The sequence below is a fragment of the Coregonus clupeaformis genome, chromosome 13 (assembly GCF_020615455.1).
Source record: "Coregonus clupeaformis isolate EN_2021a chromosome 13, ASM2061545v1, whole genome shotgun sequence".
In the NCBI taxonomy this organism is placed as follows: Eukaryota; Metazoa; Chordata; class Actinopteri; order Salmoniformes; family Salmonidae; genus Coregonus; species Coregonus clupeaformis.
Window position 1 is genome coordinate 10,275,412 of NC_059204.1, and position 13,973 is coordinate 10,289,384.

The 13,973-nt window shown below is 41.4% G+C and overlaps 1 protein-coding gene across 1 annotated transcript; it reads right to left on the bottom strand.

The window, feature by feature from the left end:
* Positions 1–2,387: 2,387 nt before the first annotated feature.
* LOC121579194 (D(1)-like dopamine receptor) lies at positions 2,388–8,777 on the bottom strand. The gene has a single exon (XM_041893564.2). It carries the CDS (start codon positions 7,345–7,347, stop codon positions 6,028–6,030), a length of 1,320 nt encoding a protein of 439 aa, XP_041749498.1. The 5' UTR covers positions 7,348–8,777; the 3' UTR covers positions 2,388–6,027.
* Between the last annotated feature and the right edge of the window lie 5,196 nt (positions 8,778–13,973).

A 13,973-nucleotide genomic window follows, 5' to 3' on the forward strand; every position in this document is an offset into this window, starting at 1 on the left:
ATGTTAAAGATATACTATCTCTATATATATCTCAGCTATGCAGAAGAAGAAGTCAAAGAGGGGAGTTGTGTATTTAGTTCAAGTAAAAACCCTCATCTGGCACTAAAGGCTTTGCCTTGCTGTCCATAATGCAGGCTGATCTCATGGTTATTGATTCCCCCTGCAAACAAACCTGGGATAATCACCCCATGGGTCTCATGACCTAAGACATAACATCCTCATGAAAACAGCTCCTAGTGCCTGTTGTACTGTACTATTAAATATCTATATATTTTCCAGTCCGAACTGCGAGCAGTGGTGTTGATGCTGTGCTTGGTGGTGAAATGAGAAGTTGAATGTTGGTTACATAAGCACATTACAGCAGTAGTTCATGGCCACCCCCTCTCACCAAGGCAAGCACCGCCTGCAGCCTGTCATTAACCTTGACTCTGTTTCCACTGTGGACCCCCCCTTCAACTCCTGCCTGTGTGGATCTGCAGGGAAAGTGCAGGTCATCCATCCACACAATGAACGCACCGCTTACGGATGTGTCAAACCTCCGGGCATCGGGTTTACACAAAGGCTCATAACATCTACGATATTCATGTCTTTTACTGTATCCAAAGCATGCAGACTTTCTGGTCCTAATGTTTTTGAATACCCTCACATTGTTGGATTTCTAGACAACTGCTGTCTTGTTCAGAAGTCAGTAAGAATGGGAGCATTGCATTTTTGGCTGCAGCCCAGCACGTCACTTACGGACTCAGAGCTGAATGAGGCTGTGGTACAGTATTACAGACACAGAGCTGAATGAGGCTGTGGTACAGTATTACAGACACAGAGCTGAATGAGGCTGTGGTACAGTATTACAGACACAGAGCTGAATGAGGCTGTGGTACAGTATTACAGACACAGAGCTGAATGAGGCTGTGGTACAGTATTACAGACACAGAGCTGAATGAGGCTGTGGTACAGTATTACAGACACAGAGCTGAATGAGGCTGTGGTACAGTATTACAGACACAGAGCTGAATGAGGCTGTGGTATAGTATTACAGACACAGAGCTGAATGAGGCTGTGGTACAGTATTACAGACACAGAGCTGAATGAGGCTGTGGTACAGTATTACAGACACAGAGCTGAATGAGGCTGTGGTACAGTATTACAGACACAGAGCTGAATGAGGCTGTGGTACAGCATTACAGACACAGAGCTGAATTAGGCTGTGGTACAGTATTACAGACACAGAGCTGAATGAGGCTGTGGTACAGTATTACAGACACAGAGCTGAATGAGGCTGTGGTACAGTATTACAGACACAGAGCTGAATGAGGCCGTGGTACAGTATTACAGACACAGAGCCGAATGGGTTACAGTATCTTCTCCTCCATACTACCACAGCCACTGATTTCACAGTTGAGCTCAGCTGAATGGCTCTGCGCTGAGTCACATTACCTGGATGACTGAGATTAGAAAGAGCCACTAATTGAATGTGAACTGCTGGGCACAGAGTGGTCACCCAGGGCCTTGTTTCCACCCACACCTATACACAATGTGTACAGATACCTTTTTAGACTGTAACTGTAACATTATTCTTAAATGGAAACATTGAACAAATGACATATGCTAGTAGATCATCTCCCTCAATGGTGAAGTCGACTTAACATTAGCCTCAAACAAACTGACCATGGCTTGAAAATTGGATTAAATGAGCAGTTGTATTTGTAATATCAGATCAGAGTGACATTGACTTTGACAGACCAGACACTGACTGCTTCGTGGTTTGTTTTTCTTTTGTAAAAATAGAATGAAAGGCTATTTCAACTCTTTCATCCTCATGTAGTTATGTAAATGATGTGGGATTTGAACAGAGTGAGGCCATCAAAGCTGAAAAAAATGTGCGTCATTGTTGACAGAAGTCAATTCCTATTGATCCTCCACAGAGACATGATTTTAGAATAAACAGTTGAAACCAAACTGGAGTACCACACCAAGTCACCCCATTTAAATAAATACAAATCAATGGCACAGGTGAAAAATTAACATACACGTTTATTCTGCATGTAGTAAGGGCACATATTGTACAAACTGTAAACTAGGTACTGTAATACATTTGAGGATTGTTATTCTTCAACACCTTCTTGACAACAGCAGAACATATTTCATCTGACTGACGAGTGCCTTGACTTTTCAATAAATCCACACTGAAAAACAGCACAAACAGTTTTCTACTCACATTTAAGGATTCTAAGATTTTTTTAAAAGCACTTGTGTTCACATCTAGATTTGAACATTATACAATACTGTTTTTCATTTTATGTTACATGAAGTTTTGCTGTTGAATGTCGAGGTAGGGGTGCCATCATAAATGTATAATCTTAACAAAATGAGCTGGAGAACAATACCGCTGTAGTTGGACCCATCCAAAAAGGATGTTGTTTAATGTCATACAAGGAGACAGTTATATTTGTTTGTCAGTTGATGCAGAGGAATGCTTTGCTGTCAGCTAGGTTAACAAAAGCACTGTTACATGTGATGTCACAACAAACATCTAGACAGAACAATACACTTATTTCTCATAACCTGTGGGGCTCCCCTAAGAAAGACATTTGAGCAAACAGGGCATTCTGCTTTTGTAATTTTGCAATGCAATGCCCAAATCATAAAGTGCCAGTAAACTGTGGTGAGCAGAGTTAAACATGACTGGTAAACTTGGCGGCTTAAATCTCAGGAATTATACAGATATAGCAACAGGCAAGATAGTTAAACCATCTGAAACCAAAATGAGTATTAATCTGTATAAATGTATGAAACCAATAACTCTGGACAACCCTCAGATACTTCATAGTGCCATGCCAGTGTCATAATTGTTCATATGGCTAAGCAAATAACACTCATAAAACAATATAAAACATTGTCATCTCACAGCATGGACTTCACATTCAGCAAAATCATTGGAAACAAAAGAGGAATAGACAATTGTTTCTGTAGGGCATCTTTATGCAGGCCCAATCACCTAGTTGTATGCCCAGGTGTGCATGGTGTGTTGTTGTGATAGAACCACAGAGGGGAACAGCAGGGAAAGATTGTTTACTAATGAACTAAATCCCTCTGAGGAACAGCTTCTCCACTGATTAGACAGGGGGAACACTGAGCAAACAAAGACAGTCTTCTGGAATGTTCCCCATAGCTGCTCAGATTATGCGTTAATTATGAGTACATTTGTTATTGTAGATTTGAGCGGACTCATGTTTGTAGATAATTAGAAAATAAATTATAAGCAAAGGATATAGTTAATCATAGAGAGACAGGTACATATTTGGGAATAGGACAACTGATATGGTAGAAAATGAAAAAAGCCCAACCTTCACTTCACATAGTTGCTGCAGTTTTGCCTTCGTCAAGGACATAATGCCTTTGGAAAAACATTTTAAAATCAGATGCTACTATATCAAGTCAGCACAGTTTTTTTTTTTTACTTGTATATTATGGGATTGATGGCTTCTAGCACCCCTTGACAATTCGAGTAGAGCTGAGCAGTGGGCACGTTCCACCTTCATCTACAAAATGACAGAGACAGAGGTCTTCTCAGAGGGAGTTCATATTTTGGCACTTGTCATAGAAGGCTAGACTTGATGGACATACACTCCAAGAATCCAGGGCCAGGCAAATTAAACGAGGTCATAAAAACTCAATAGGATTACAGGAGGGGGTGGAGCTATGGAGCTTCTCAACCTCTTTTTGTAACTCATAAGTAACGTGTTGATTAAAAAACGTTCCCCCTGTTGCATTTATACCACATTTGATTTCCCAGAACCAATTTAAGACCAATACCATTAAAATGACCATTGATGTATGACAAATCCATGCTTTTACACCTGGCGATACAAGAACAAGGTTGAGGCCTGGAAACAACTGAGCCACAATGCATTAACTCTAGTTAATTTTTACATCAAAACTATGTCCCATAGACTTCCCATCATGGAGCTATGATAAATTGGGAACTGTAAAGAGTGTCAAAATATGTCCTTCACCCAATTCACACCCCAAAATCAAATTATCCTCATTCCAATGTAGATTCAAACAATGCCTTCTGAAATTAATAACCATACAGGTACTAATTGAAAGCCTTAACCACACTAGCTCTATATAATTGCTCCTCATTTTCCCTAACAACATATTGTTTGCCATCGGTCAAATTCAATACTGCATAGAAAACAACTCAACAGTCACAGGTACAAATTAGATAATTGATCAGAAAAGTGACAGAGGACCAAAGCATTCAGTGGGTGTTTTCAATCTGGCTGCTGTGAGCACAACAATAGACTGTTCTCTAAAACATCCCAGCTCCAGCTTAAACAATTCACAATATCAGTTTTCAGAGGTTTAGCAAAGGTCACAAAGTGTCCATTGTGTTCTGGTTGGGTGACTGTTGACTTGCATAAGGTGCAATAATAACATTTTTCAATTATGCATTGACGCCATTTACTGATGCTCACTAAGCTGATTGTTTCCATGCAAACAGACAGTTAATAGAATCAGAATCATCTCTCTGCATTAGGACAGTAGAAGGGTGCGGCCTAATATAATGCACTACTTTTGACCAGAGCCTTTAGGGAATAGAATGCCAATTCTAAAACACTCGAAGACGTGTCTGATGGGCCCTGACTTGCCAACAGGATCACTGATGCCCTAAGAGTGTGAAGAGGTAACACTTTTTAGGGGAAGCAGTGTCTAGTGGGAGAGAGTAATGGGGTTGAAGTTGGGAGAGAGCTGTGTTCACGGTGATGCCTAATGCTATAGCTACACTGGTAGACTTGACTTGCTGATGTGATGATGGGTTCTAGGAGGGCTTAGAAAGTAGGCCCTGTTTCACATGGGACTATTAAAGACACATGGTGTTTGTTCTTTAAAATCAGGTTTGACCATTCGTTTTTTTTAAATCAGGTTTGACAGTTTGTTGTTTAAAATCAGATTTGACCATTTGTTCTTTAAAATCAGGTTTGACAGTTTGTTCTTTAAAATCAGGTTTGACAGTTTGTTCTTTAAAATCAGGTTTGACAGTTGGTTCTTTAAAATCAGGTTTGACAGTTGGTTCTTTAAAATCAGGTGTGACAGAAGATTCTTTAAAATCCAGTGTAACAATCAGAGTGAGCTCCATCTCCACTTTAGCATTTCCCAATTGGGAAAAACATGTACTACAAAAGGGGAATGCATCTAAAATATATAGAAATATGGCATACTTGGCATAAGACGTTGTAACTCTGTGAAAATTAAAGGCATTTAAAGCATGCCTCCGTTACTGACAAAGTGTTTTAAATAACAAATGCATACATGTGTATACACCAAACCTTACCACAACCCTACCACGCTGAGGCTTACCACTTCAATGTCACAACAATGCAAATGCAAGAGTTGATGAGGGTTGTTTTGAATCATTTTCACCATCCTATGGTCTCTCTCCATATTATTTTACTCAGTTATCATTACCCAGAAGTTTATTCAACTCTCTAATAAATTATGATAAATATTATAAATACAATTTAAAATAATTACACACTGTGGTTGACATCGAAAAAACTATCAAAACCAATTATCTTTATAGTTACCTTTGTAAGAATATGAAACACGCTGTACATATAAATGTAAAGCACTTACCTACGAGACATTTAGCTAATAATTCTACTTCTTTCTCCATGTTATAACAGCTTCCAGGATATTTGTCACTACTGTGTACACATGCAAATGTATACATATTTGTAAATACAACACATGTATACACATGTGTATTTCATTTTACTTTATTCAAGTTATGGAACATTTATCAACAAATCCGTCTATACTTTAATAATAAATGCTGAAGGTGTTTTGCAGATAGTTATCCAGGATAAAGTGCCTTCATTTGAAACATTCTGTAGATTTCCATAGTGATTTGAGTTTTAAGGTTCGCAGTGAAGCTGTTTGTATATACCACACTTCTTCTAGGCATACTGCCAGGTCTCTCCCTCTGGGTTCCTTCTCATGTTTGTATACCAATACATACACCCCTCAACATGTCACAGTTTTGTGTTGGCCGTTCTGAGTTATAGGATTAATCTTTTCCAGTGACACGTCGGCATCGCTGCCCAAGTTCTCAGAAAGGGACGGGGACAGTTTCTCCAAGGTCTCATTCTTCTTCTGCAGCTCCTCCTCCTGACACAGGATGCTGTGGGGAATCACGTAGGTGGCATTGTTGCTCTCCTTGGGAATGTGTCCTTTGGGCTGATACTGGGACGCAGGCAGCTGGGATCCATTGTTGTTGATGCTCACTATCTCTATGGCATTGCTGCCCGGGCAGAGTCTGTGGCAGCCCAGCAGGATGGAGAACGCTTTGCGGAAGTCCGCGTTGAAGGCATATATGATGGGGTTGAGTGAGGAGTTGGCCCAGCCGAACCAGACGAACACGTCGAAGGTGCCGGGGCTGATGCAGAGGAAATCAGAGGTGCTGTTGGGATCACAGAAGGGTACCATGCAGTTGAGGATAAAGAAGGGCAGCCAGCAGCACACAAACACCCCCATTATGACAGAGAGGGTCTTTAGGACTTTGGTTTCTCTTTTGAAAGACATCTTGAAGGAGCTCTCCGTCTCCATGTTGGAGTTGTTCCCCATGCTGCTGTGGCGGTTCTTGGCACTCTCCGCAGCCCTCTCCAGGGCTGAGATCCTCCTGATTTGTATCTGGGCGATTCTGTAAATCCGTGTGTAAGTCACGATCATGATTGCCACAGGAATGTAGAAGCTGATGAGGGAGGAGGAAATGGCATAGGTCCTGTTAAGGCTGGAGTCGCAGTTGTCCGGCGGGAGCTCCCCGTAAGTGCCGTTGAGCTCCAACGCCGCAGCCTTGTGCCAGTTCAACTGCACAGGGATGAATGAGATGAGTACGGACAGCGTCCATGCCACACTGATCATAATAAACGCCACCTTGGGTGTCATCTTCCTCTCGTAGCGGAATGGGCTTGAGATCGCCCAGTATCTGTCCACGCTGATGACACATAAGTTCAAAATGGACGCTGTTGAGCACATGATGTCGAACGCCACCCAGACGTTGCAGAAGGCACCGAACGGCCAGAAGCCCATGATCTCCGTCGCTGCCTTCCATGGCATCACCAAGATGGCCACCAGCAGGTCTGAAATGGCCAAAGAGATCACAAAGAAGTTGGTGACCTTTGAGCGCAGGTGGCGGAACTTGGTGACTGCAACACATACCAGTGTGTTCCCCAGCAGTGTGGTCAGGATGAGCGCAAAGAGAAAGCAACCTGTCAGAACGCGCTTGGATGAGTCTCTCTCCAGCAAATTATCGCTATTGCGGACCGTGGAGAAGTTCAAATCCATGTTTCTTTCAGCTTGTAGAGATAGAAATCACCCCATAATTCCAATCACCTGAAGTCAGGCCAATTAGATGGAAAATTGACCCTTGGCCGCTTGCCTGGGGACCAGCGAGTCTGGAGGCTGGTTCACCATGCTCATCACAGCAATCATCCTGCAGAATAGTGTCTATAAATATTTCAAAAAGCACTCTTTAGAAATGAGCCAAAAAATGCATCCTGTTCATGAATTCTCGAAGGCATTCTAATGTTAGAACAGCAGTTTTCAACAATATGTATTCCATCTGTTATTGAAGAGTTGAATATGATGTACCTACGAATCTAAACTTGTATGATTCTCTGCTTTATCATATGTCTATTTCAATGACCTGTCAGCAGTCATCTGAAAATTTCACACCATATTCTCGCAGGCATGTTAAGTAAACAGAGGCTGGGCCAATCATTAGCCTTATATGCTGGCTCATCGATACAGTCTATTGATCATATTAGCACTGTGTTTATCTGATTTGTTTAATGACTGACGAGGCGTGTCCGTGTGATTACATTCGTGCTCTTATTGACGCTCCATCCAGGACAAGCGACTGCAGGGCACATGCACTGGACATGCTGCCTGACGCTTTGGACGCTTTGGACGGCGATGGAAATGTAGACATGCAGTTGCAATATTGTTGAATTTAAATGCATACGCATCATAACAACAAAAATAAATACATCGTCCGTATCTTTACGCATGAAACGTGGCCTCTGTAGCCTATGTTTTATGAAAATGTATCATTCAAGTTTCCATAAGCGCCAATAACACATAACAGGCTACATCTTACTGTGGAGCAACACAACCGTAATCCTGGAGCTCAGTCCGTTCGTGCGGTCCATTTTGTCCCACATCGAGTCTCCAAAATTGATATGTGACTCCATAGAAGATGAGCTGTCAGCTTCTTTAAAACAACCGTTTTTTTGCCAATGCCCTTAAATCCTAAAAGAAAGCTCAATTATAAGCCATGGTGCACTTCGAAATAGTAGGCTCTACATATTCTCTTTTCCAGGTATCTGTCTACAGCAGAAGCGCGCGCCTCTGTCTGCTCTCCTCGCGTGTGTTCTAGATGCAGCCCGCAGCCTCAGTACCGCCAGCAATGTGTAATTCACATTATATGTACTTTCAAACTTCAGTCTATCTTCACCCGAAAAACTGTGTGACCACATCCAGAGGAGGTGGAAATACCGTCCGATAGAATAAATTAAACCTGTGTATCTTCTCACAAGCTCCAAATCAACAAGAATACGAGCACGTGTTAGTCACGGTTTCCTAAACGTTATGCACCGGATGTCATGCCGCTGTTGTTTTGTTATTTTCTTCTTATGTTTAAGTTATTGTGAAGAGATCCCCATTCCATCCAGGTCTCCAGTCCTTATCCATCACTGACGTGTCCGAAGTGGAAGTCTCTCACTTGTAGATTGAGTGAAGATGAGACGTTTTCATGTGCGCCATATGCACTCAGCTGCGCGCCAGGGTCTCTGGAAATGTCCCCACCAGCTCGTTTCATCTCATTTCACGGTATTTAGGTGAAATGTTCTCATTTGATCCCATTAAAGCCCACTCACTCTTCGATATTTATATTACTTTTATAATTACATGATTAATTATACAGTAGCGTATTATTACAGCAATTGATTTAGCCTACTAAAACTGTGTGGAGTGAGTTCCAAATAAAAGTGTTACTTTCGTCCCGGTTATCCCGAATGTCATATAAGGGATTTGACGAGATAGCACAAGTTGGAATTAAATAAAAATTAACCACGAAATTATTAAAACATCTCATGCTGAAATTGTCTCGAAGTTGAATTTGAAGGGAATATATTTGGATAGATAGGCACAATGAGGCCATCTACTGGAGACCATATGAATTAATAATAAAAAATGAAAATGTAGGCTATTATCATCATCGACATTACATTTACATTTACGTCATTTAGCAGACGCCCTTATCCAGAGCGACTTACAAATTGGTGCATTCCGAATAAGAACACCAATACAATTAATATATTTCAGAGCCAATACAAAGGACACATACCTGCTGTATGCGTTGACATGTAGGTCTGTGTGGACTATAGGCTACAAACTGGCCAGTTTGGATGTTAAACTATTTAGCAAGCTGAAAACCTCAATGGACCCTTCCATGCTGCCGTCTATGCGTAGTATACATGTGTGAGTAATTCATGTAGACAACCAAGTGTCTGAGGCCTGGCAGATTACACGCCCACTTCCCCCTGTAGCACCAAGCAAAGACTTCCGTGCCGCAACGTTCAGTCAAAGCCCAGTCTCCCTGTCACCACAGACCACCATCCACGTGGTAATGTGTTTCTGCATCGCGTCCTAAAGCAAAATCAGACACTGTATTCAAATATTTATATCCAAAATTCAATCTTCTAGAAAAGTCATGAAAGAGCACCTCAGATCTGATCCATGAGCAAGGATGTTCATATTGTCGGATCTTTGATGGCTAATGACTGATGGGATGACAGGAAACGTCTCAGGGCATAGAGCCCAGCCTGGTTGTCTCTGATTGGAGGAATGGTCTAAGAATGAGCGACTGAGACTGGTCTATGACAGCAGCAGAGCCAGAAAGATGGCTACTCACGCCCCTTGGCATAGGCCACTCATTGCAGTTTGCATAACATAATGGAATGGCATTCAGAATGACAGTAATTGTATGCCATTTCAACATATACTGTATAACATTTACTGGAATACCTTCAAAGGAACCAGTGCAATAGCTGGGATGGACTTGCAGGGATGCTACAGAGTAATGAAGTATATTTGTATTATTATGGTTTTGTTTGTGGTGAACCTGTTACTTAATACTTATCATTTCATAGCTGTAGTATTGTTTTCCTAACAGAGCATGCCCAGTATAAGTAGTAAGGGGAAAATTGGTAATGGTGCTGATGGTAGTGATGATGGTGATGGTGGTGATGGTGGTGATGGTAGTGATGATGGTGATGGTGGTGATGGAGTGATGGTGGTGGTGGTGGTGGTGGTGGTGATGGAGTGATGGTGGTGGTGGTGGTGATGGTAGTGATGGTGGTGATGGTGGTGATGGTGGTGATGGTAGTGATGGTGGTGATGGTGGTGATGGTGGTGATGGTAGTGATGGTGGTGATGGTAGTGATGGTGGTGATGGTAGTGATGATGGTGATGGTGGTGATGGTGGTGATGGTAGTGATAATGGTGATGGTGGGGATGGTGGGATGGTGGTGATGGTAGTGATGATGGTGATGGTGGTGATGGTGGTGATGGTGGTGATGGTAGTGATGGTGGTGATGATGGTGATGGTGGTGATGGTGGGGATGGTGGTGATGGTGGTGATGGTAGTGATGGTGGTGATGGTGGTGATGGTGATTATGATATAAGTAGTGAGGGGAGATTGGTGATGGTGGTGATGGTGGTGATGGTGATATAAGTAGTAAGGGGAAATTGGTGATGGTGGTGATGGTGGTGATGGCAGTGATGGTGGTGATGGTGATATAAGTAGTAAGGGGAAATTGGTGATGGTGGTGATGGTGGTGATGGCGGTGATGGTGGTGATGGTGATATAAGTAGTAAGGGGAAATTGGTGATGGTGGTGATGGTGGTGATGGTGATATAAGTAGTAAGGGGAAATTGGTGATGGTGGTGATGGTGGTGATGGTGGTGATGGTGGTGATGGTGATATAAGTAGTAAGGGGAAATTGGTGGTGATGGTGATATAAGTAGTAAGGGGAAATTGGTGATGGTGGTGATGGTGGTGATGGCGGTGATGGTGGTGATGGTGATATAAGTAGTAAGGGGAAATTGGTGATGGTGGTGATGGTGGTGATGGTGGTGATGGTGATATAAGTAGTAAGGGGAAATTATAACATGGAGAAAGAAGTAGAAATATTAGCAAAATCTCTCATAGGTAAGTGCTTTACATTTACTAAAACTCCAACCCTGGTTCTGGCCCTGGATATAGCACTGGGACTTGTCCAGTAAGTACGCCAATTTCCGTCTTCCAGTTGGAAACGTTTTGTCTTGTTTTGGCCTATTGAACACAACCCATTTGAGGCAGACCTTGGACCTGATGCTGGTGTGATCCATCATTTTCCCACATGCTTCCCAATCACCTTGTGTAGAGCTGAGTGACCCAGTTCTCTCCACTACTCATTCTGTCTGGTTCAAATTCCTGCTACAATAGTAATTGTCTGGAGATTATGCTTTTATAGCTATAATTGATCTCACCTGTGAATCATATCCAGCATTTTACTAGCCTAACATAGTATAAAGATATAAAGATACTACTGTATATAAAGATACTCTGACTCATCTTGCGTCAACAAACACCCACAGAAAGGTTAAGAAGCTTGTAAAGCAAAGATGTGGTGTGTGAGAGGATTTTAGGGGATTTCACAGATACAAACCTTGCAATTTCATGTCGACAGTCACCCCCTGTCATCAGCAACACAATGCTTAGACTACTAGGCAATCCGACTCCCACAAATCCTCTGTCACCTCGCCACATATTGGTCTCCAGGTCTCCAGCTCATCAGAAAGACTGGGAGAGGATGTTTGGCAGTAATCCCAGATCTCTGCCAGAAGACACACACTCAACAGCATGCATCTATTCTTACTCTGAAATGAAGGAGACATAATTGCTCTGGCTGTTGCAGACTGAACCGGGGGATTGTCATGGTTTCTCGAATGCCATTTGAAGTTCTGCTCTTCGGGAGATTTTGTCTAAGAGCTTAGGGGGTATTACAGTGACTCTTCAGATTACTTTTCTGAAGTTTTAAATGGGTCTCAGTAATGAGAGCGGAGTCTCCATTCTTAGACGAAATACCCTCGCTTGTACCTCACCTGAGGTATAAGACAGAGACAGAGACATCGTGATGGTCTATGTTATTATGGTACACATAAACAGCTGGCTTTTCTGAAAGGGCAGGATCTTCCCATTATCACCACTTTAATAGTTAAATGTGTGCCATCTGGCAAGATCTTCCCATTATCACCACTTCAATTGTTGACATTTATGCCATCTGTCCACAGCCCCATTTGATAGTGTGAAAATAATTCCTTGGCAATGAAAGCATGGCAATAGAGATCTGGGTTAATCTGCGCACATGATTCAGAACGTTGCCAACAGAACCACTCATTCAGTTCTCAGAAAATGTTGCTCTGCAGATCAGTTATAGCGGCAAAGTACATACTTGTTGCACACTTTTTAAACTCTCAGGCAAACTGTTTGTGGAAACTCATAGAATTTACACATATAAGAACAATAATTCTGACAGTGAAGAGACCTGTCAAATTAACATTACTATAGTAGGCTATTCAGGTCTGTTGACAGACAGTATAACTCAGCCACTACAGATGTAGGATCTTAATTTGGAAAAGAAATCCTGCAGCAACAGGATATGTGAATTATTATGTGGATTATAAATCCTCTTCGAAGTAAAGTCCCATGTTTAGGGGACCTGCGTGGTTCTGGTACTGGTTCCAGCCGACATTTTAGCTTATAGATCGATCTGTGGACCAGTACATAGCCACGGGATGTAGGAGTGCTGAGGGTAAAAAAAACATAATAACAAATAAATAAATACATTCTCACAAAAGTAGTGCATCAATATAGCCGTCTGTAACGCAGGCATTTTTTTTCTTCCTGCCACTAACATGCCTGGAATAACATGTATTTTACAGTTATAAGGAAGGTGAAATCCTATAGTTAGTCGTTTTATGAATTGATTATACTATTTAGAAAAAATATAAGTCATTTTAAGCCTTATTCATACAGTTTTGTTGAATAGGACATAAATCATATACAATATTTCATATTTTCATATTTTTATCATATTTGTGCTGTGTACTTGAGCTCAAAAGTGGCTGCACCGCAGCAATTTATAACTATTTTAACCAGAAAGGTGAGATTTTAACCTTTCTTTGAGTATGCAGCATTACTAATGATTGTTTATGACCCTCTCATGATAAATTATCACTTTTGGGGATTACTGTACGTAGATTACATTTTCGATTACATTTAGTTACATTTATGAGGTTTTAATGGACGTTTTTAGGGGGTGATACATTTTTTGTAAGAGAAAATCAAGTCTGAAATGTCAAAGTGGAAATTACAAACTTCAGAAGCCTTTTAAAATTTCAAATATTATTATGAATATAATAATAAGTAGTAAGGGGAAATGATGGGTTGGACAAGATGATACCAGTATTCATGTGTTGTATTTACAAATCTGTATACATTTGCTCGTGTATACATTATTGACATTACAAATATCATTTTGGGGATACACTACAAGTTTTAAAAAGGTCTCCTGCAACAGGGTGATCAAATTAAGCTCCTACATATGTAGACTATTCAGGTCAGACGACAGAGAGCATAACCCAGCCACTTTAAGGTAACACTTTATTTGGATAGTACATATGTAGATGCTCTACAGACCATCTACAGAGTATCAGTAACATGTCAGTGTTACCAAATTAAATAGTGCAGATCCCTTTCACACTGATTTTCAACAATGTGCCATATTGCATATGAGCCAGTCGCAGTCGGTGCCGTTTAAGATGAGGGAGGGTGATTTATGAGCATGGCCTTATTTCTATTACAG

Bases quoted from the DNA above. Each gene is read 5' to 3' on its own strand.
- LOC121579194 (XM_041893564.2), bottom strand. From the start codon at position 7,347: ATGGATTTGAACTTCTCCACGGTCCGCAATAGCGATAATTTGCTGGAG.